At 35.4% G+C, this 23996-nt stretch overlaps 1 protein-coding gene and 1 non-coding gene across 7 annotated transcripts in view; both read left to right on the top strand.

Moving 5' to 3' along the window:
• The window catches only part of HERC4 (HECT and RLD domain containing E3 ubiquitin protein ligase 4), a 158127-nt gene that overhangs the window by 115185 nt on the left and 18946 nt on the right, over nt 1-23996 (top strand). For 3 of the 6 annotated variants that reach the window (XR_012001097.1, XM_026003496.2, XM_072756145.1), the window contains 4 exons: nt 2551-2670; nt 13205-13303; nt 14874-15041; nt 15270-15413. Coding sequence is in view for 4 of the 6 variants with exons in the window: in XM_026003496.2 (XP_025859281.1) it covers nt 2551-2670; nt 13205-13303; nt 14874-15041; nt 15270-15413 (531 nt within the window). In the remaining 2 variants the exon portion in view is untranslated. Of the gene's footprint in view, nt 1-2550; nt 2671-10711; nt 10736-13204; nt 13304-14873; nt 15042-15269; nt 15414-23996 lie in introns of all 6 variants that reach the window. The other 3 variants (XR_012001096.1, XM_026003495.2, XM_072756144.1) reach the window with 1 other exon arrangement.
• LOC112928958 (U6 spliceosomal RNA) lies at nt 3262-3368 on the top strand. Its single transcript, XR_003236825.1, has one exon. It is a non-coding gene; the product is annotated as a U6 spliceosomal RNA (small nuclear RNA).

The raw sequence follows: 23996 nt of genomic DNA, 5'->3' as shown, positions 1-23996 counted from the left end.
ACTATCTGGGGGCACCAAGGGGTTTTATGCTGTCAAGCTATCCCATACTCAGCTTTAAGCAGTTTCTTACAGTTTTAAGTGATTTCTTCTTCCCTGCTTGCTTGACAGTGGTATCTTCTTGCTTTGCCACAGGTGACCCATTTCTGGCATTCTGTTTCTCTTTGGAACTATCTGCCAATCCTTGTCATTCAAGCTACTTGATTGATTATCTTATGGCTTTAGCTCTCTGATAGATTCAAGAGAAGTTTTGGGTAATTTAGAGGTGTTAGATTAGATTAGATTATTAGATTCCAGTGTGCTAGGATTTTCCAGATATCTTTTAGTTACTGACTTAGTTTAATTCCCTTGTAGTCCAAGAACATACTTCGTATACCTTGGATTCTTTTAAATGTATTTATTAAGACTTGTTTTATGGTCCAGGATCTTTTACTTTAGTATTTTAGTTAATGTTCTATGTACAGTTACTGGGTGGGATATTCTATTATGGTGAGTTCAGGTTGGTTGAAATTGTTACTCAGATCTGTGGTGCTTGGTAGTTTTGTCTGTTTTATTCTATCAGTTATCAAGAGAGGATGTTAAAATTTACCAACAAATTTTGTTAATTCTCCCTTCATGTATTTTGAAGGACTGTTACTTGGAATTGTTATGACTTCTTGATAAATTAATCCTTTTATCATTATGCCTCCCAAATGTGCATTTTTTTTTCCTTTAGAAATGCTTGTCTTTATGTCTAAGTGTAGCCTCCCAGGTTCTGCTTTCACTGGGTTGTGTATCCCTTCACCTCCCCACCCCCCAGTCTCATCTTGTGCACTCATAATTTTAAGAGTTAGCCAAAGCAGGGTGCCTGGGTGTCTCAGTCTGTTAAGTGGCTACCTTCTGCTCAGGTCATGATCCTGGATCCTGGGGCCCTGGGATCAAGCCCCATGTTGGGGCTTCCTGCTCAGCTGGGAGCTTTCCTCTTCAGCTCTGCCCCTCCCCCGGCTGATGTTCACTTGCTGTCTCTCTCTCTCTGTCTTTCTCAGATAAATAAATTTTTAAAAATGCATTTTAGGGCAGCCTGGGTGGGTGGCTCAGCAGTTTAGTGCTGCCTTCAGCCCAGGGCCTGATCCTGGAGACCCGGGATCAAGTCCCACGTCGGGCTCCCTGCATGGAGCCTGCTTCTCCCTCTGCCTATTTCTCCTCCTATGTCTCTGCCTCTCTCGCACTCTCTCTCTGTCTCTCGTGAATAAATAAATAAAACCTTTAAAAAATAAAAAATAAATAAAAATGCATTTTAAAAAAAGAATTAACCAAAGATGGGGGTGTGGGGAATTTACATCCTGGCTTTATGGCTTCACCCTTTGGATTTCTTTCTGGGATTTTTCTTCCTCATTGTCTGCCACATTGGCTGCCTCACTTTGTGACATTTCACTCTTCTGTCTGGTAAAACGGCTGCTTTGTACTTGAGCTCTTACCCCCACCCCTGATGCTGATTTGGAAGCAGTCCCTTGGAAGCAGTCCCTTGGGCAAAAATGTGTATCACACATGCTTCTTTGAAAGATTGTGTCCTTCCCTGTTTTTGCTTACTTTTGGTTGAACTCCAGTGTTTTCAAATTGTTGAGTTTTTATATAATGTCTAGAGTTTGTAATTGTCATTATCAGGAGGTTAGTGTGACATAAGGTTAGTGTGACATATAGTTTGCTACTATATCCAATACTGGAATATTTCTATTTATCTTTTAATTTATAACAACCCCCACTTTTTTTATCCCATTGCCGTAACTGTTTGGAAACTCCTGGCCAGTCTTATGAAAACCCTACAATCAGAATATTTGATTGTTTCCTTCTGGTGATGTTTAATTTGTTCCTTTATCCCTAGTATTACCTATGAACTAGAATTAAGATCAAGAGACTTGATTAGATTCAGGTTAAATATTTTTCTGCTTCATGGATGATGCCTGTACTTCCTCTTGGATTATATCAGCAAGAACATTGTATTTGGTTGTCTCAGCATTGGTGGTGATTGGTTTGATCACTCAGTTAAGGTAGTGCTCTCCACTGCAAAGATTTGTTTTTCCCTTTGCAGTTAGTAAATTATTTCTAAGGATAGTGATTTGCTTTCTCTCCATTTTTTGTGTCCTACCCAAATGTCACCTCTCAGTTTTATTCATAGATCAGTACAGAGTAACACTTAACAAGCATTAGCTATTATTATTATTTAATTCCTATTCCCCAAGCAAAAGTTCTTAGAGATTCTAGTCTATATATACTATATATTCTTTAATGGTACAAATCTCATGTGATGGTTACAGAAATATTTTTCTTTTTTTAATAGATTTTTAGGTACTGAATACAGATGTTCCATCCTAGACATCTTTATGTCTCACATAGCACTTAACTAGCATTTTTTATATAGTAGGTACTCAGTAAACTTTTTTATAGAAAGAGAAAATTGGCTAAGAAATCTCAAAACTAAAAAAAAAAAAGAAATCTCAAGACTTTTTCTATTTAAATATTTTTTATTCTTTGTATTAGGTACTAGTTAAACTTAATTATACTTTTTTTTTATAGGTAAATGAGAAAACGGGACAGATTATACAGTATGATAAATTTTATATACATGAAGTACAAGAATTAATAGACATAAGGAATGATTATATCAACTGGGTCCAACAGCAGGCCTATGGAATGGTATGTTTCCTGTTGCATTTTATAATTTCATTTTTATGTATCATTTATTCTCACAGAAAAGAAAGAGTTGCTTGTTTTTGAGACACCAGTGTTTTTTCAGAGCTTTTATTCAAACTTATTTTTGAAATAAAAACACATTGGGAAGGAATAACTACTTATTATGCAGTATTTATAAGTAAACATTCCACTCTTATTACCAAAGCCAAAGCAAACTAAAAAAAAAAAATGCAAACGTGACATGGATTTTTAACTTTTCACGTATTTTCCTTGAGGTTGCCTCTTAATTCTCTCATATTGAGAATACTGGAGTCCCTGATAGTGGAACTCTAAGAATGTATTACTGTGAGATTAGTATCTCAGAATTATCCAAAGACAGTCATTTTGATTTAATTTTCCCGCCTGTGTTTAATTTTATTTCAGAGTTTTGACATATATCACCATGTGTACATACTTCTTCCCATGTGGTTAAGTCTCTAGTAACTAGACACTTCATGTCCCATTAAAATAATAGCAGTCTTTATAAAGCTTCATTTAGACACAAAATTTTAATATAGAACTGGGTAAGTGGTTAAGATCTAAAACAGATTTGCTCTGCTCACTTCAGCAGCACATATACTAAAATTGGAATGATACAGAAAAGATTAGCATGGCCCCTGTGCAAGGATGACACACAAATTCATGAAGCATTCCATATTTTTTAAGGGAAAGGAGGGAAACTGAGTGGGGAAAAATTAGAGAGGAAGACAAACCATGAGAGACAGACTCCTAACTCTGGGAAACAAAGGGTTGCAGAAAGGGAGGATTGTGGGGGGATGGGGTAACTGGGTGGTGAGCACTAAGGAGGGCACTTGATTGGATGAGCACTGGGTGTTACATGTTGGCAAATTGAATTTAAATAAAATACTAAAAAAACAGATTTGCTAACCATTGAAGTATACTTGAAGCCAACTTTTTTTCCCCCGTGAAGTAGATAATTTAAGCAATATGTGTGTAGCAATTGTAAAAGGCAAGTAGCCTTTCGCTGCTTGCTAGACACCAGCTGCAAGCTCCTTGTGGATAAGCACTCTGTAAGTTTATTCACCAGCACTTCTGGATTTAATAGTGTCTGGAATATGTGTAGTATGCATCAGAAACATACAGTAGTTTTTGAATGGCAGTGTAATTAGTGCATGCTAATTTTAGAGTACTCTCATCTGTAGGAATCAGGTCACTTCTAGAACATCTTTTGCTTTCCTAGGTATATGCATCTTGATAGGGAGAGACTTGTTGATTTTTTTCCCCAAGAATCATTGGGAGTCTGGGTCAAGTTTGTAGCCTTTCTACAGATTTAGGTCTACTAATTTGCTCATTGAACAAATACTGAGTATATTGAGAACCTCCAGTGACTGGCATCAATTTAGGTATTGGAAATAACAGTGATTAACCAGACAGAGAAGGGCCGTGTACTGTGCAGTTTATAATCTGGTTGGCAAAATAGACAGTAATCCAGTAAAGCAAAAAATATTAGCTAATGACATGCACTCTATAGAGAATTAAGATAAAGACTGTGGTTTGTTTTTTGCAATTGGATAATCAGAAAAGTCCTGCCTGATGAAGTATGGGTTATTGTCTAAGTGACTAGAAGCAGCAACATAAGATCAAAGCAAAGAGGATTTCAAGAAAAATGAATATCTAGTAAAAGACCTTAGGTGAGAACAAGCTTGACATTTTTGAAGGAGAGGAAGAGGCCAGTATGGTTAAAAGATGGGAGTGGGGAGAGTTCTGGGAAAGGATAAGAGAAATGGACAGGCACCAAATCATGGTGGGTTTGGTAAATTTAAGATTAAGAACTTGGATTTTACCTAAGGTGTTAAGCCATCAGAGGGTTGGAATCTTTTTTTTTAAATAAATATTAACTATTATTAATATTATCCTCACATGATAAGTTGCTCTTCAAATAATGCTTTTTTTTTTTTTTTAAGATTTCATTTATTTATTCATGAGAGACACACAGAGAGAGAGGCAGAGACACAGGCAGAGGGAGAAGCAGGCTGTGTATGCAGGGAGCCCGATGTGGGACTCAGTCCCGGGCCTCCAGGATCACACCCTGGGCCAAAGGCAGATGCTTAACCACTGAGCCACCGAGGCGTCCCCGAGGGTTGGAATCTTAACTGCATAGAAGCCCAGACACAGCAATTTAGGTTATCCTAGATCTTTGAGCAGTATTTTTGAAGCTGAAGTGATATGTGGACCCATTTTAAAGTAAAACAATTTCTTTTTTTTTTTTTTTTATAAATTTATTGGTTTGAGGGCAAATCTTTTTTTTTTTTAAGATTTTATTTATTTATTCATGAGAGACAGAGAGTGGGGGGAGGCAGAGACACAGGCAGAGGGAGAAACAGGCTCCATGCAGGGATCCCGATGTGGGACTCGATTCCGGGTCTCCAGGACCAGGCCCTGGGCTGAAGGCGGCACTAAACCCCTGAGCCACCCAGGCATCCCTCCTGAGGCTTAGATTTTAAAAGAACTCTAAAACCATAACAAATTTATAAATTATAAATAACACTACAAATTTAAAAATCAAATTAATATTTAGGATGGAGGATAATTTCATTTTGATGATCAGGAATCTCACTTCACAACTTAAATATGATGAGAAAGTAGTGTAACATAAGAGTACCTGGATTCAGATCGCCCCTTAGCATTTACTCTATATCCTTGGAGAAATTACTCATTCTTTTTCTGTAAGTTAGGGATAATAGTACCTACCTTACAGAGCTCCTGAGAAGGTTAATTGGATATGATCTATATAAAGTACTTAGGAAAGTTCTTGACACAGTTAATTCTTGGTAAAATGATGGTTATTGCTGGCTGTCTATACACAGGCTGTCAGTTTGGCAGTAGCCTCTATATTGCAGTGTCTAGTAACAGTTATCTTGCTGCCTTTCTCTATTTGAACTACAATGAAACATTTGCTTTTAGAATGAGATGTCATATTCATTTGGCCTTCACTCATCAAGTATATCATTTATGCATGAAGTCCTAAACATAGAGATCCTTCCTGTTTGGTGCTGGTTTGGTTATGTTTACAACTATTGCAACCCTTGAAGTTTCATGGTAATACTGGGATTATAAATGGATTATTCTAAATTTATATTTTTTTAGTCAATTTTTTAAAACTCTGGTATGAAAACACTAAAATTAAAAATTCAGAGCACTCATAGACCCCAAAATATATATCCCTTGGGATCTGCAAGGCTTGTTTGAGAAACTATCTTAAGAAAGAGTCCTATATTCTTGTATCACTATGAATTAGATACTACCCTTTGCCATTTGAATTTATATCTAATATGTAGGTCATAAACTATTTGTGTTCTTAACAAGTCGGACAAGTGCCAATCTAATAGGATGTTTTAGTTTGTGGTTATCTTTGTACTTTGTGGAAAAGCTGTGGTTTGAATGTGTACTTTTAAGTTTGTTGGGCCTGTATCCAAGCTCTTCTTGGTACATAGCTGTGGTCATTTCAAATTGAATTTCCTTAGGAGGTATTTCAGTACTAGAGTTTTCTGTTAAGAGGGAGGCGGTATAGGACTACTTTCCTATTCTGGGCTTTTCCTCACTGCTTCTCATTCTCTTCAGATTGTATGTTTGCTCTGCTTGATAATTGCTCTCTATTACTCTATTCTTTCAGCCATAAGCTTTTCTCCTTTCTCTTCATTTGTAGACACAATGATATTGAATAGGTGGCTGTAGCAGTGAAAGCTTGTTCCTTTATTTAATTTGCATAGTGGGTTTAATATCACATCTTAGAAATCGGAATGTAGAACCTATGATTTGGGTTCTTCTAATCTACATTTGGGAATGGAGAGCTGGCATTTACTTTAAAGATCTTTGTGCAACTCTTATAAAGTTCATTAATTTATATTGTGACTTTGGATTTCACAAAGCTTCTTTCTTTGAGAGAGTTCAAGGTACTTTCACATTTACACATAACTCTAAAGAATTTTTTCCTGGGACTTTTTTTTTTAAGATTTTATTTATTTATTCATAGAGACACACAGAGAGAGAGAGGCAGAGACACAGGCAGAGGGAGAAGTAGGCTCCATGCAGAGAGCCTGACGTGGGACTCGATCCAGGGTCTCCAGGATCACGCCCTGGGCTGCAGGCGGCGCTAAACCACTGCGCCACCGGGGCTGCCCTCCTGGGACTTTTTAATAGAATTCATATTTGTATTATTAATCCTGATGCTATGCTGAACTATTACATTAACAGCTCTAAGTAAGATTTTAAAGAATCTATCCTGAAGATACTCACATGCTATTTTGTGATGATACGGATGTGTTTGTATGTGTATTTGTATATACATATATGTGTGTATATACATATGTATATGTATATACACTTGTATACTACTATTGAATAAGAGTTACAATCATGAAATAATTCCATTGCTTCAGTGTAGAAGCATAAAATAGTCTTTGATAAAACATAATTACTATGAGTTATAAGGCATATATATCTGTAAGTTTTATTTATTTATAGATATACACACGTGTATAGTGTATATGTGTATACATATATACATATACATATATATATATAACTTGTTCTAAATATTGCAGGGAAGTTTTTTTGCTTTTACTATATTTGTCTTCATGCTATATATAATCTTTGAAGATATTTTTTCTCCCATTTCCTTTTTCCCCCCAAAGATTTTAAGAATCCAGCAGATAAACACTTTCCTGATCCCTAAACACTAAAAACTAATTTTGTGAAGTTCTTTGCTTTCCTTCTAATATTTGTACTGCTTTTGTACTGCTGAGACTTCTAACTTTTCACTTCGTCCCCTTTCATTTCTGTCCTTTTAACTAACTCTTTTTACATGTTTTTATGAAGTTTTTTTCTTGATCCTCCTACTCCTGCTGGTTACTATATAAGCTTCTCTGTTTTTTGTTTTTTCAAGACTGTGATCTTGGTGTATGCAACTTTTTTCATTTGAATTCCTTTTCGCTTTTTATCTATATTTCTCCTTTTATGACTAATCTCTTGACAAAATAAAATGGCACATGGGTTCTCTTTCTCCTCTGATACTTGATTTTTCTCCACTTTCTAGGTACTATTCTCAGTTGTGTATTTCCTTACCTTCTTTTAACTTTGCTTTTAAGTTGAAAATACTTTAGTGGTTGCTACTGATCTGTGTGCTCTTTTCTTCTCTTTCTTATACTTCTACTTTCTGTACATATGTATCAATATTTAGTAAAAATTGACTTAGAATGAAGTATAGAAAGGTATATGCTGGGTCTGCTTGTTTAAAGTACTATATGAATCATGTTACACATTTTTTAAACTACATATTTATTTCAAGAAATGTTTACCTGTTTAAGGCATGTCAAATACAAGTAGACCCTAATGAAGATTCTTGGTAAATTGATGAAATTTTTATAGTCTCTGGTGCTGTAGTACATATTTTTTAAGTCATAAATCTTATATTTTGATATTAGTTGTGCTGTATATATAAATCATCAATGTATTTGTTCTCTGGAGTTAAGTTGTACTTTAACTGTGGACAGTGCTGAGCTAGCAACATGACCTGTTCACTAGTAAAATATAAAGATAGACTGATAAAAGAGTTGGGGAGACCAGTTTAGAAAAGATACATCAGTACTTCTGGGTTTGAATTTTGTTCTCATTTAATAAAAACCAAAAAAGTACATTTGTGCTCGCCTGCAACTATAATATTTCCAAGTAAAGTTCATCTTTTTTAAAGCTCCCTTATTTTTTTTTAATGGCATTAATATTTTGCTGACTGAACTTTTGGACTGACTCCTTAAACATTGGATTGCCAAATTATGTTCATAGATTTCCATTTCCCTCATGTTTTAGAAGTTATCTTTTATTTCTATCTATTCACCAGGACCTTTCATATTTACTGGAATTACTTCATTAACTTCAATATCCCCTCTTTATGCCTTCTTAGAGTAATCCTGTGTTATATCATTAAATCAAGATGACACCAGGAATGGCATAATGTTTTACCATAAGAAATTAGTTGAAACTAAAATGTGCCAAGGAGCTCTTTTTGTCTGTGACCAACTGGAACCATCATTAACCATTGGTGTTAAAAGCAGCCTTAGTGAAGTCTGTGTTAGACCATGAGAACCTGACTTTAGAACATTTCTTCAAGCCTTTCTCACTCCAGCTTCTGGGACATTGAGTAACTAAAATTAGGCATGCCTTGTCCCAATTTCAGGACTCTGACTCTAAAAACAGTCAACAAATGCTTGAGTATGTGGATTTGGAGCCAATGAAATGTTGAATTTTTAGCAATAGACTTTTAATTGACCTCATGTGTTTTATGATCGCCTGCCTCCAACCCCCACTTTGTTTTCCTTTTAAAATTCCCTTGGAAATACAACTTTGATTGAAACAGGTTTGCAACTAATAACAACTCCCTTGCAACCCTAATATTTCCTGGAAGAGTTCATCCATGCTCTTTTAAGCATTTGCCTTTTTTTTCTTCTTGCATTTACCTTTTTAAAAGTGTTGGAGCTTTTGTCTCAGATCCTTGACCCTTAAATTGAAATTTCTGATAATGATTTTAATCTAGTTTACTCTTTGATGCTGTTCTCCTAGAGAATTATCCTATTTGATATCTAAAAGCCTCTCTTTTTTCAAGTTTTGTACATATCCCATTATTTCCTGTATTTCTTCTAGCTTACAATCAAATATAGGTTCTACTTTAGTATGGTTTAGTCACACCATAAATTCTAACAATCTTACTGACTTCCTCAGTGCATAATGATATGCATAGCACCTTTATCTAATTCTATATAGTAATAAAAAAGTGTGTATAGTAAAATAATGTTTTATTATTTACTTAAGAAAGTTATATCATCTCCCATGATATAAACTGTCTTGATATCTACTATAGTTATCAAATCAGGCTATAGATAGTCAAAAAATATTGAGACGTGTTTCTTTGCTTGTTTAGACTTTTGTAGTAATAATAACACTTTTAAAATGTCCCACAGGATATACTATAAAAGAATGTCAGATGTTCCTGTTAAGTTGATTTCAAATTAAGCTGAGTGTAATCTAAAAGACTTTCTCTGCAGTACAGCTTCTAAATGTGTTCTTGTTAACACCACCAGTAGAGGCACTTATGTAGTGATAACTTGGTACTCTGAATTTTTTGGAAGAAAATATTATCAGTAATTACCTTTTTCTGAATAGGATTGGCATGGAATCATATTTTGCTTATGTTCATACTGCTCCGACTTGATCGAGCACAACATAGTGAGAGAACCAAGTCCTCTTTGTTCATATCTTAAAGCTTCCAAAGGTACCCCTGAGGCATGTGAGCATTTAGCAAACTACAAAGTGAAAAGATACTTAGTCCACACAAGACTGCCCTTACTTCTGGCACCAACTGCAAGTTTGGGGGGTTCCCCACACCACCTTTAGTTCAGTAATTTGCTATAAGCTCTCACAAAACTCACTGACAACTGTTACACTGATGTTTACAGTTTATTATAGGGGAAGCACATAAATTAAAATCAGTTGGTTAAAACAACTGACAGCTTAATTTTCTTCACTTTGTTTACATATAGCCTTTTAATCTACAAAACACTTTTCAGACATTTTGTCAAGATTAATCAAGTCCTGAGGTCTGGGGAATATTTTTTCCCATTTTCCAGGTGGAGAAACAGACATAAAATTGTATCTTCAAAACCAAGTCAGGTGTACATTTAGTTTCCCTATTCTACCTAAACTCTACAAATGGGGTGCTTAGTTGCTAAAGCCAGATTTCATTATGTTCAAGCCTTGATAACTTTGTGACCACAAGATACATGAAACAAAGTTCTTATTTTTGTAGATATAGATACATAAGGTGCACGCGGAAAGGGTAAGTTTTGCTGTAGGTATATTTTGGTCTACTTCATTAATTCAGTGTTCTGCTGTAGCAAAATATATGAAATGCTACTTTGAATAGAAATAGTTAAATTTGGACACTAACATTGCTCTTTCCTCATTACTGTTACATTCTGCACTGCTGTCTTAGGATGTCAACCATGGATTAACTGAGGTAAGTTTGGTGTATTGAAGTCTCATGTTCAGAGTAAGATACACTCTGTTTTGTCTTAAGTGATAGGAGAGCAAAAGATTCCTGTTTTGTGTGACTTTTAAATTTATATGTATGTATATAAATTTTTAAATGAGTATATATGAATTGTTGTACATAACATTTCAGAAGAATTTTCTAAAAAGTAAAACCTCTGTTTTAGTTAACATTATTACACCTACATGATGCCTTTTAACAATATTTGTGTTAAAATAGTTTCTGTTCTCCTAAAATCTTCCAGTATAAAATTAATATGTGTCCTTTGTAATAATAATTTTTAAAAGGCAGACTTTTAAAATCTGACAAATGCTTACCTAGCAAGGCAGGAAATATTTTATATTACAGAACTAAAGTGATTTTCAATTTTTTTGAAACTAGTAATTGATACTCAAAGTTAAATGAACTCATTATGGTCATCTTCCTTACTTTGTATAATATACTATCTTAACATACAAAGTTCTAACATTTTGGTTTACATTATCAGCAAACCTGAACCACCTTTTTAACGCTTGAGCTTGTTAATAAATAGTACTTCTTTTATATTTCTGTTATAGACTTTAGGTTTTATTGTTTTCTTTTGTTTTTCCCCCCAGCACTTGAACCAGTGAAACATTTAGAATTAACTTAATTGTATAGGCTTACTATTGTTTGCTTCCTCATCTTCACATAGAAGTAGCACATAAAATTATGAAATCATAGACTTTTGGAACCAGAGCAAACCTTAGAAATCATCTCAGTCATTTTGAGTTTCAGAGTAGTGAAATTACTTTTCTGTCAGAAGGTAGTGACACAAATACAGGATCAAGGTAAAAATTGTATGAAAAATAGTGAAGAATGATAATTTAAGGTTAATATAACTCAGCCTGCTGTCTTATGTGTTGTTAACAAAGAGTTGGCAGTCTTATAGAAATATTGATTGAGTCCTATTGGATTATTTTGTTTGTTTTTGTTAAGAGAGACTTAGATAAAATACATTTAAAAGGCAGTTAGAATGAAGAAGGGCTAGAAACCATATTATTTTCAGGATGGTTGGAAAAACTGGGAATGTTTACTGTGGAAAAAAGACAGAGCTTGGGGACTTGAAATATTTTAAAACATGTATGCCTCCCTGCAATGAAGACTGAAATACAAAATGAAATAATGCATAGTGATGTATAGAAATGGGAATTCAGACTTAATAAAAAGAACTTCCTAGGCACTTAAGAAGTGGGTTATTTCATGATATATTGTTTTCATTAGAAACCTTACAGCAAAAAAAAAAAAAAAAAAAAAAAAGAAAGAAGAAAGAAACCTTACAGCAGGGGCTCAGTTTCAGAGCTGACACAACAACATTGCCCTGTTGGGTAGATGGTAGGAATACGTCTTCCTCCAACTGCAAGAATCTGGCTGGAAATTCATAGTTCTTTGTATTTTTCTGCATTGTTAAAATACTTAACAATCACCGTATTACTTTCTATGATAAATAATTGTAAAGTGATTAAGGTGTAATAATGATAATAATAGGCCAGTTTTTTTTACTTTAAAGGTTAATAGAAAATAATACTTGTGGTGCTTTATTTTGTAGATTAAATGAAAGAAAGATTGTTGGACTTACAGTAATATTGGCTCTCTACTGGCATCAATAAATATCTGTTAAATGAATGAATAATCAGATTGCTTTTATCATTGGCCTCAGTTGCTAGAGTACTAATATATAAGAACTGGGTAATGTATTTAACATAGGAATGCCCAGTTTTGTTTTATTTTTAAGAGGGAGGGGGAGAGAGCGAATCTTTTTTTTTTTTTTAAGATTTTACTTATTTATTCATGAGAGACACAGAGAAAGAGGCAGAGATCTAGGCAGAGAGAGAAGCCGACTCTCTGCAAGGAGGCTGATGTGGCACTCTATCCCAGGATCGTGGGACTATGATGTGAGCCAAAGGCAGATGTTTAACCGCTGAGCCACCCAGGCACCCAAGAAAGAGAATCTTAAGTGGGTTCTATGCCCAGTACAGAGACTGATGCAGGGCTTTTTCTCACAGTTCCAAGATCATGACCTGCGCTAAAATCAAGAGTTGCATGCTTAACTGACTAAGCCACCCAGGCATCACAAGAGCCCCCAGTTTTAGAAAATATTTGCAGCCGAATAATTCGCTGGATCTTGGGGTTAATATATGCTAACCAAAAGATACTTGTAATTTACAATTAGATGGACTTTCAAGTATATAATTCCCTCCTAAAATTGGGGTTATTGGGAATTGGGGTTATTCCATGCCTCATCTGATTATCAGTAAAAATTCCATATTTTGGACGTAGGCAATGTTTTATTTATAATTCCCGAACAACATGTAGGTGAATAAACCAGAATGTGATCAGTTTTAAAAGAAATAATAGTATATAAAAAAAATACATCACAAATCAATTTATACTAACAAATTAATTTTTTATTTCCAGTTGGCAGATATCCCTGTTACAATCTGCACATATCCATTTGTATTTGATGCCCAAGCAAAAACTACTCTGTTACAAACAGATGCAGTCTTACAGATGCAGGTAAAATATAGTTTAATACTAATCTGATTTGAGGATGGTTTTTGAATTGTTTTCTATAAAGTTTTTTTAAAAATAAATATTTGAAGTTTGCTTATAATCAGCAATCCCTGGGAACATTCTATACCTCAGTGGTCTGTCTTTTGCAAAGTATCTTTGCTACCTTAAAAAGAGGACTGTTGTATATGACATATAGGTTCTTATGAGGGCTACTTTATGTATTTAAGTGAAAATAACAATAGTTTAGCCTTTAATTGTGTTGTATCTTTAAAAAAGGTATAAGCCTTTTTGATTATAGAAATATGCAATCTTTATAAACAATTTTACTAGTTTACTTCACAAACACTGGTTTATTTCAAATCTTGCTTCATTATATACTTCATATTTATATACTTGGTAAAAGTTGGAGGTAGCTAGAGGTGATGTGATATAAAGTAAGAGGCATGTGATCACTTTAGTTAGAGGGAGGATATGAAGTTTCCTTGAAGAAAGCTTTTAATAATAAATAAGGCGTTTTCCTAAGATTGGTCATCATCTCCTCCCTCTCCCTTCTCCCTGGTATGTTTTATGTTGAACACTTTTTCATTTATAATGAGGGTTTTTTTTTAATGTTTTATATTTTGTGACTTTGAGAGCTACGATAGATTTACTTTATCTTTTGAGCCTGTAAATTAAAAAGCTTTTGAGTTTTATTTTCTAGTGTAGAATGTCAGACTATAGAAGGTAAGGACTAAGAGAATGATGGAAAGAAACCTTGAGCACTTAAAATTCTAAAAATGCCTTAAAAAATTATCCCTGTACCCAATTTTGATAGCTATTTTCATTCCTTTAAAATAAATACATTTGGTATTTTACATGCCTCCAGATTTTTAAATCATAAATACTAGGGGAATTTCAGAGATGTACTTCTATCCATATATCCATTTTCATCAACAGAAGAAATAAATATTTTTGTAGGGTTTATACTAACAGCTGGCAAGCCAGTTTTTTGATGGTGGTTGTTAAAACAGTAATGCCTCAGTTAATATAGTATACTCCATTTTAGAACAAGAACACACGGAAAACCATTTTTTTTAAAAACAGGTTTTTTTAAATGGTAAAAGCCAAATGCTTGGTTTATGAGCAGATGCAATGATCACTCTACTAGATGCATTTCTGTAAAACTCCTCAGCCAGACTCTTCCTTATTCTCATTAGAGGTTGTTTTAATGATGTTTTCTTTTACTCCTCACTCTTGGTGCCAGTTATTTGTTGAGAAACAGCAGTGTTCAGATTTACCATTTAAGACTTTCGTGCTTGCTAAATGGTATCATTAGTTACACTTCAATATAAAAACATTCAGAAGCTTCAATATAAAAACATTCAAAAGGACACTCTTTATGCTGAGAATACAGTTTAATAAGCTCTTATGCTCTACTAGATACTGTTGTTAGGTCCTTTGTGAATTTAGTAGTATATATACTATAATAGAATTATAAATATAAGATTATAATTGATAGATAGACGTTAACCTACCCAGTCACATTAGCTTCTTTATAGCATTGCTATTTAAATTTTAATCTTTTGTTTTCTAGATGGCTATTGACCAGGCCCACAGACAGAATGTCTCCTCTCTTTTCCTCCCAGTGATTGAATCTGTGAATCCCTGCTTAATTCTAGTTGTACGTAGAGAAAATATTGTAGGAGATGCAATGGAAGTCCTTAGGAAAACAAAGAATATAGACTACAAAAAGCCACTCAAGGTAATTTAACATTTTCTGTATATATTACATACAGTATATGCTCAGCAATTCATAGTTTTAGAAAATTAAAAAGTTTTAATATGTATCTTTGAAACTTAATAAATAAAACTATATACATTTTTTAAACTATGAATTGTTGAGCATTTATTGTAATAAATTAAATGTTATGGGCTCTCCAGAATATACTTCCATTTCTTTACATTCAGTTTTTGCATTATGCTACTTTAGGTTATATTTGTTGGAGAAGATGCTGTTGATGCAGGAGGAGTACGCAAAGAATTTTTCTTGCTCATCATGAGAGAATTGTTGGATCCTAAATATGGCATGTTTAGGTATTATGAAGATTCCAGGCTCATTTGGTTTTCTGATAAGGTGAGGTCCAACCATCTAAACTATTCTATGTATATACACCTGTGGATATATACCCATATGTGTCAAGTTGACTCAGTAAATAAAAGTTACTACATATTCAGAGATTTGCTTTATTACATTTTGGAAAATTATAAACTTTTGAACTCAGAGTCATCAGAACACATTAATGTTTCTCACACGTTTAAAATTAGCAAACTTTATTGTTTTTGCAGGTTGGTATTTTTTCATCCTTGAGTGTACCCTGCAGGAAAGCAACACAGTCAAATAATAGAGCAGTAGCATGGGATGTGGTCCATCATCCTGTGTTACAGAGGATCTGGAGATTTTAGGAAGGCAAATGAAAGGAGGTCTAGAAGGAGTGAAAAACCAGGAATTTACTTCTATGCCTAGTTGTATGAGGGGTTAGAAGAGAAAACAAACACCATTTATAAGAGCTATAGGAGAAATCATGTCCTCAGAAGACAGTCTTATTCATTTATAAAAGGAAGGAAAATTTGGAGAGAAGTTTAGGATGTGGGCAGTTTTCTAAATGATAGATTGTGAGTTCCAGGGCAAGTGAAAGGATTTGATGGAGGAAGAATGGTGATAAGATTGTGTCAGATTAAAAAAAAAAAAAAAAGATTGTGTCAGATTTAAGGGCCAATACAATGGCACATGGAGTTGGGATTAGGGATAATCTATGAGTTTGAGGCTTCCTATGTTGATAAACAGGCATGTAAGGCATGGTGGAATACTGATAGCCTCCCAGGTAGGTGGACAATCTGATCGAATTATGGTCTCCTCCTTGGCTTAGTCTCTTAGGGATAGTTTGTTAATGGTGTGGCAGAGAGAATTTGAAGAGGGTACATGGAATGGAGGCCTCTTTTACTAGGAACACAAAGAGTTCTGTGGGCCTTTGTTCAGTTCTATAGAGAGGTAATGTTTTGAACTCAGGGGAGGGGCAGTCTTTTTTTTTTTTTAATTTTTATTTATCTATGATAGTCACAGAGAGAGAGAGGCAGAGACATAGGCAAAGGGAGAAGCAGGCTCCATGCACCAGGAGCCCGACGTGGGATTTGATCCCAGGTCTCCAGGATCGCACTCTGGGCCAAAGGCAGGCGCCAAACCACTGCGCCACCCAGGGATTCCCGGGGAGGGGCAGTCTTAAGCTTTATTTTGGATTTCTGTGAGACCTTTTTTAGTTATATCTTGATTTAGCCAATGGGAGCCCTGTTGAATTGGTTCCTCTTTTGTGTACTTTCTACATGTCCCCATTTTTCCTTAATTATTTACATTTATTTGTTTATTTTAGGTTTTTATTTATCAGAGAGAGAGAAAGAGCATGAGCATGAGCAGGGGGAAGGAGGCAGAGGGAAAAACAGACTGTCCACTGAACAGCACACCCAACTCGGGGCTCGATCCCAGGACTTGGGATCATGACCTGAGCTGAAGGCAGATGTTTAACCAACTGAGCCACCCAGGCGCCCCTGATTCTTTACATGTAGTGAAAACATACATTCCAGGCTCTTCTTGTGATTACCCCAGTCCTGGCAGTAGCCATTTCTCCTTAAAAGCCCTGACTTCTTCAGGTGAAAATGGAATTTAGAAACCATGCTCTGGATCCTAAGTGTACTCATTGCTACGAGGGAGTCATTGCTTTCAGGTTCTCAGCAGGCAGAACTAGGAGTTATATGAATGTATATACACACACATCTCATGTATGGTTCCAACATACATATGGTTTCCAACCATGAGATCATACTGATACTTCTAATTCTTTTTTCTCAAGATTGTATTTATTTGAGAGAGAGCACGTGCACAACTTGGCAGGAGAAACAGACTCCCCAGCTGAGCTGGGAGCTCCACGAAGGGCTCAATCCCAGGACCCTGAGATCATGACCTGAACCAAACGCAGGTGCTTAACCAGCTGAGCCACCCAGGCACCCCCTGATACCTCTAATTCTATTCAAACACCAGAATTTTCTGTAGCCTCATTTTTCATTTTATGTGACTTAAATCACCAGTGAGTAAGTTCATAGCTATCATCTTGAAGATATTTACTCAAATCTACCATGTATGTAGTCAGTTGTCTTCCTTGCTGGCTAAAAGCTCAGTCCTGTCAAGGAGAGGGAGAAAGCAGAGGGCCATATGTTCTTTATAATTTTTTTTTGATGAAGTAAAATTCATATAACAAAATTGACCATTTTAAGAATTTTTTAAGGTACAAATCAGTAGTATTCAGTACATTAACAGTGTTGTGCAACCATCATGACTGTCTAGTTCCAGAACATTTCATCACCTCAACAGGAAACCTGTACACCTTAAGCAGTTACTCTCCACTTCCTTTTCCCTCCAGCCCAACAACCACTACTCTACTCTTTGTCTTGTGGATTTGTCTATTCTTGATATTTGCTATAAATGGAGTCATATATAATATGTGGCCTTTTGTGGCTAGCTTCTTTTCACTTAACATATTTCCAAGGTTCATCCATGCTGTACCATATATCATTACTTCATTCCATTTTGTAGTTGAAGAATATTCATTTGTATGGAAATACCATATTTTGTTTATGTTTCATTAGTCAATAGACATTTGGGTTGTTTAACTCTTTTGATAAAATGTTATGAATAATGCTGCTATGAACATTTATGTACAAGTTTATGTTTGCACGCTGCACTTAATTGGGTGTGTATACCTAGGAGTGGAATTGCTGGGTCCTGTTATAATTTAGTTTGACTTTTTAAGGAACCACCAAACTGTTTTCCAACATTTGCTATTTTCCTTTTTTTAAATTTATATTTCAAAAATATATTTAGTTTATTTCTTAATAATATAGTGGGTATGAAATAGCATCTCATTGTGGTGTTGAATTGCATTTCTCTAATGGCCAGGGATGTGCTTATTTGGCCATTTGTTATATGCTTTAAGCAAAATGTCTTTTTAAGTCCTCTTCTCATTTTTAAATTACACTGTCTTTTTGCTGTTGAGTTTTAAGACTTCCTTATATATTCTGGATACTAGATTCTTATCAAATGTAAGATTTGCAAATATTCTCTCCCATTTTATGGGTTGTCTTTTCATTTTCTTAATAGTATCTTTTGACCCATAGTTTTAAGTTTCGTTGAAGTCTTTTTTATCTTTTTTTTTTTTTTTAAGATTTTATTTATTTATTCATGAAAGAGAGAGAGAGAGAGGCAGAGACACAGGCACAGACCACGCCCTGGGCCAAAGAATGCTGAACTGCTGAGCCACCCAAGGATCCTCTATCTATTTTTTTCTTTTGTTGCCTGTGCTTTTGGTGTCATAACTAAGAAACCATTGACTGTTGCAAAGTCATTAAGATTTACCCTTCTGGATTTTCTTATATAAGAGTTTTACAATTTTAGCTGTTAGAGGTCTTTGATCCATTTTGAGTTAATTTTTGTCTATAGTCTGAGGTAAGAGTTCAGCTTCATTCTTCGTATGTGAATAACTAGCTGTCCCACCATTGTTTGTTAAAAAGGCTATTCTTTCCTTATTGACTAGTCTTGGCACCTTTGTTGAAAATTAATTGCAGAAATATGGATTTATTCCTGGACCTCAGTTTTATTTCAGTGATGTTTATGTCTGTCCTTACGCCAGTACCACACAGTTTTGTTTACTGTAGCTTTGCAGTAGGTTTTGACATTGAATTGTATGAGTCCTCCAATTGTTCTTCTCATTCAAGATTGTTTTGAATGTTAGGGATCTCTTGAAATTTTGTATGAATTTATGGTTAGCTTGTCATTTCTGCAAAAAAAGGACATTAAGGGTTTGATGAAGAAGGTATTGAATAAATTGTTCTTTTTGATGCTGTCATAAATTGAACTTTTTCATAAATTTTATTTTTGTTTTTTTTTCATTGCTACGATATAGAAATACAACTGCTTAAAAAAAAAGAAATACAGCTGCTTTTTGAATGTTAATTTTGTATTCTGCAACTTTGCTGAATTTATTTATCAGCTCTACTAGATTGTTTTGTGGATTCTTTAGGATTTTCTTTATATGAGATCATGGCATCCATAAATGCAATAGATTTAATTTTACTTCTTTCCTTCCAATTTAGATACCTTTATTTCTTTTTCTTGCCTAATTGCCCTGGCTAGAACTTCCAGTACACTGTCAAATACAAGTGGTAAGAGTGGACTTGCTTTTCTTGTTCTTGATCTGAGTGGGATGTTAGCTTTGGGTTTTTCACTTTTGTCACTTTAAGGAGGTTATCTTCTATGTCTAGTTTGTTGAGTATATTATCATGGAAGAGAGTGGGATTTTGTCAGATGCTTTTTCTACATCAGGATGATCATGTAGTTTTCTTCCTTCATTCCATAAATGTGATGTATTATATTGGTGCATTTTCTTATGTTGAGCCACCTTGTATTCTTGAGAGAAAGCCTACTTGGTCATGGTGTGTAATCCTTTTATTTTGCTGTGGGATTCAGTTTGCTTGTGTTCTGTTGATGATTTTTCCATCTTTGTTAAGGATACTGGTCTACAGTTTTCTTTTTGGTGTTTGTGATGTCGATCTTTAGTGTCATGGTAGTTTGACCTCACAATACATTAGAAAATGTTCCCTCAAAAAAAAAAAAATTACCTCACATGGTAGTTTGACCTCACAAATACATTAGAAAATGTTCCCTCAAAAAAAAAAAAAAATTAAAAAAAAAAAAAGAAAATGTTCCCTCATCCTCCATTTCTTGAATTCCCTTCTTCCATTTCTTAGAAGAGGAAACATTGATGTTAATTATTCTTGAAATGTTTGGTAGAATCTAGTCCTAGGCTTTTTTGTTTGAAGTTTTTGTTTTGTTTTGTAAGGTTTTATTTACTTATGTGATAAAGAGAGACAGAGCATTCATGGCAGGGGAAGGGGAGGAGAGAGAAAATCCCATGTTTGGTTATCATTTTTCAAACTTTGACTTTCAATCTAGTATCTTTGGATTTAAAGTGAGGTTTGTAGACAGCATATATAAATCTTCCTAGATTTACAATGGGGTTATGTTCCAATAAACCCATTGTAAGTTAGAAATTTTATAACTCTACATGTATTGAATACACCTGACCTATTGAACATTGTATTAAGATTTTATTTATTTGAGAGAGAAAGCAAGGAGAAGAGAAGAAAGAAAAGCAGACTCCTTGCTGAGCATGGAGCCCAATGCAGGGATCAATCCCAGGACTCTGGGATCATGACCTGAGCCAAAGGCAGACACTTAAGCAACTGAGCCACGCAGGTGCCCCTTAAGCTATTATTAATAAGGAAGCACTTCTGCCATTTTACTGTTTGTTTTCTGTAAGTCATATCTCTTCCTCCTAATTACACCTTTTTTGGGGGTTTAGTTGATTTTTTTGGTCTAGTATATTGTTTTGATTCCTTTCTCATTTCAAAAATATATATATACACACATATATATATATAATTTCTTTAGTTGATGCTCTGAGGGTTACAATTCCAAGTCTAGTTTGAATCAGTACCAGCTTCAGTAATATACAGAAACTTTGCTCCTAGAACAACTCTGTTCCTTTCTCTTTGTTATTGTCACACCTTACAGCTTTATACATTGTGTGCCCATTATGCAGATTTAGAATTATTTTATGCATTTGAGTTTTAAACCATTTAAAGAGAAAGATTACAAATCAAATACAATAATTTTAACTTTTATTTTTACCTATGTAGCTACGTTTCACAGAGTTCCTTTATTTCTATGACTTTGAGTTATTGTGTAGCATCCTTTCCTTTCAGCTGATGGACTTTAGCATTTCTTGTAAGGAAGGTTTAGTAGCAACAAACTCTCAGTTTTTCTTTTCCTGAGATTTCCTGAATGTAAAATTCTTGCTTGACAGTTTTTTCTTTCAGCCCTTTAAATATGTCATCCTACTGCCTTTTGGCACAGATAGTTTCTAATTAGAAATTAGCTGTTAGTCTCTTTGAGGAGCCTTACTATGTGATGAGTTGCTTCTCTTTTGCTGCTTTCAATACTCTTTATAATTGACTTTCAACACTTAGATTAAAATGTGTCTGAATATGGATCACAGGTATGTCATAAATGAAGTTTATTGAGCTGCTTGGATGTAAGATTTATGTCTCTTGTCAAATTTAGGAAGTTTTCAACCATTTCTTCAAATATTCTTTTTGTGTCCTCTCCTTATGGGACTCTGCTGTTTGTATGATTGTACACTTGATGGTGTCCCACAGGTCTTGTAGGAACTTCTTCATATTTCTTTTTTTTTAAGATTTTATTTATTTTTTCATGAAAGAGACACAGGCAAAGACACTCAACCACTGAGCCAACCAGGTGCCCCCCTCTTTGTATTTCTTCATTCTTTTTTCTTACTGCTGTCCCACAAAGTAGATGATCTCAGTTGACCTATCTTCAAGTTTGTTGGTTCTCTTTTCTGGCGGCTCAAATTTCTTATACCCCTCTACTGAATTTTTTGTTTCAGTTATTGTACTTTTCCAGAATTTTGGCTTGCTGCTTTTCCATAATTTCTATTTCTTTATTGATATTCTCTTTTTGATGAGACATTGTTATTCTGTTCTCTCCCCGCACCTCCTGCGCCCATAGTTTCCTTTAGCTATTTGAGCCTATTTAAAACAGTTGATTTGAGGGCAGCCTGAGTGGCTCAGTGGTTTAGTGCCACCTTCAGCCCAGGGCATGATCCTGGAGACCCAGAATCGAGTCCCATGTCAGGCTCCCTGCATGGAGCCTGCTTCTCCCTCTGCCTGTGTCTCTGCCGCTCTCTGTGTGTCTCTCATGAATAAATAAATAAAATCTTTAAAACAAAACAAAACACTTGATTTGAAGTCTTCACTAGGGTGCCTTTGTGGCTTTGTTGGTTAAATGTCTAACTTTGGCTCAGGTCATGATCTCGGGGCCCTGTGATTGAGCCCCACATTGGGCTCCCTGCTCAATGGGGAGCCTGCTTCTTCTCCGTCTGCCATTCCCTCCTTCTTGTGCTTACTGCCTCCCCAAATAAATAAATAAATAAAATCTTAAAAAAAAATTTAAGTCTTATCTAGTAAATACAGTGTCTGGATTTACTAGATGAGACCTAACAATTTATATGACTTTTTTCTTATGAATGGACCATATTCTTTTTTTGCATGCCTCAGAAATTTTTGGTGAATACTGGACACTTTTTTTGTTGTTTGACAGAATTTTTTCTCCATAGTACCAGTTATTCCTCCAGGTTTCTTTTATTTCTTTTGTCTTTTTCTTTTGATCGTTGGCTTTTTATTCACATTTAAGAACATGACACTGGGGCAGCCCCGTGGCTTAGCGGTTTAGTGCCGCCTTCAGCCTGGGGTGTGATCCTGGAGACCCGGGATCGAATCCCATGTCGGGCTCCCTGCATGGAGCCTGCTTCTCCCTCTGCCTGTGTCTCTGCCTCTCTCTCTCTCTCTGTGTGTCTCTCTCACAAATAAATAAATAAAATCTTAAAAAAAAAAAAAAGACAACATGACACTAAAAGCTACTCTTTTGGGTCATACACATTTTTTTCTTTTTTTTCCCCAAGTAGATGCCATGCTCAGCATGGAACCCAACATGGTGAACTCACAACCCTTAAGATCAAGAATCAGACACTTAACTGACTCAGCTACCCAGGATCCCCTGGCCATACATATTTATGATTTATAGACCCCATTCATAGAGTGATTAGGTAGGGACATTTCAAGGGGGAACCCTCAATTGTCAGCATGTATAGTTTTTTTACTCTTTGGTTGGCTGCCAGTGCTTTAGTACTGTTCTGAACCCTGGAAAGGGAAGCTAGGATTCTCATTGTTAACTTATACATACCCTCATTTAATCCTCTTTTTGTGTGTGTATTTTACACTTTAAGTTTTTTTTTTAAGATTTTATTTATTGGGATCCCTGGGTGGCGCAGCGGTTTGGTGCCTGCCTTTGGCCCGGGGCGCGATCCTGGAGACCCAGGATCGAATCCCACATCGGGCTCCCGGTGCATGGAGCCTGCTTCTCCCTCCGCCTGTGTCTCTGCCTCTCTCTCTCTCTGTGACTATCATAAATAAATAAAAATTAAAAATTAAAAAAAAAAGATTTTATTTATTATTTGAGAGAGAACAAGTGAAGGGGAGGGGCAGAGGGAAGAGGAGAGGCAGACTCCTGGAAGAGCCCCATGTGGCGCTCGATCCCAGGACCCTGAGATCGTGACTTGAGCCAAAGGCAGACACTTAAGCAACCAAGTCACGCAGGCACTTAAGTTTTTAAATTGTTTTTGAAGTATAGTTGACCTTCAAATTATATTAGTTTCAGGTATATAACAGTGATTTAGCATGATATACAGTACTTGCTCACCATGATAAGTGTAGTTACCATCTGTCACCATCCAAAGTTATTAAAATAAAATTGACTATATTCCCTCTGCTATAGTGTTTTATATCCCTGTGACTTATTTTATAACTGTATCTCTTATTAATCCCCTTGAGGGATCCCTGGGTGGCGCAGCGGTTTGGCGCCTGCCTTTCGCCCAGGGCGCGATCCTGGAGACCCGGGATCGAATCCCACATCAGGCTCCCGGTGCATGGAGCCTGCTTCTCCCTCCGCCTGTGTCTCTGCCTCTCTCTCTCTCTC

Source organism: Vulpes vulpes, chromosome 4 (genome assembly GCF_048418805.1).
Source record: "Vulpes vulpes isolate BD-2025 chromosome 4, VulVul3, whole genome shotgun sequence".
NCBI classification, from domain to species: domain Eukaryota; kingdom Metazoa; phylum Chordata; class Mammalia; order Carnivora; family Canidae; genus Vulpes; species Vulpes vulpes.
The sequence above is the reverse complement of the archived record's forward strand: the minus strand, read 5'-3'. Positions and strand labels throughout refer to the sequence as shown.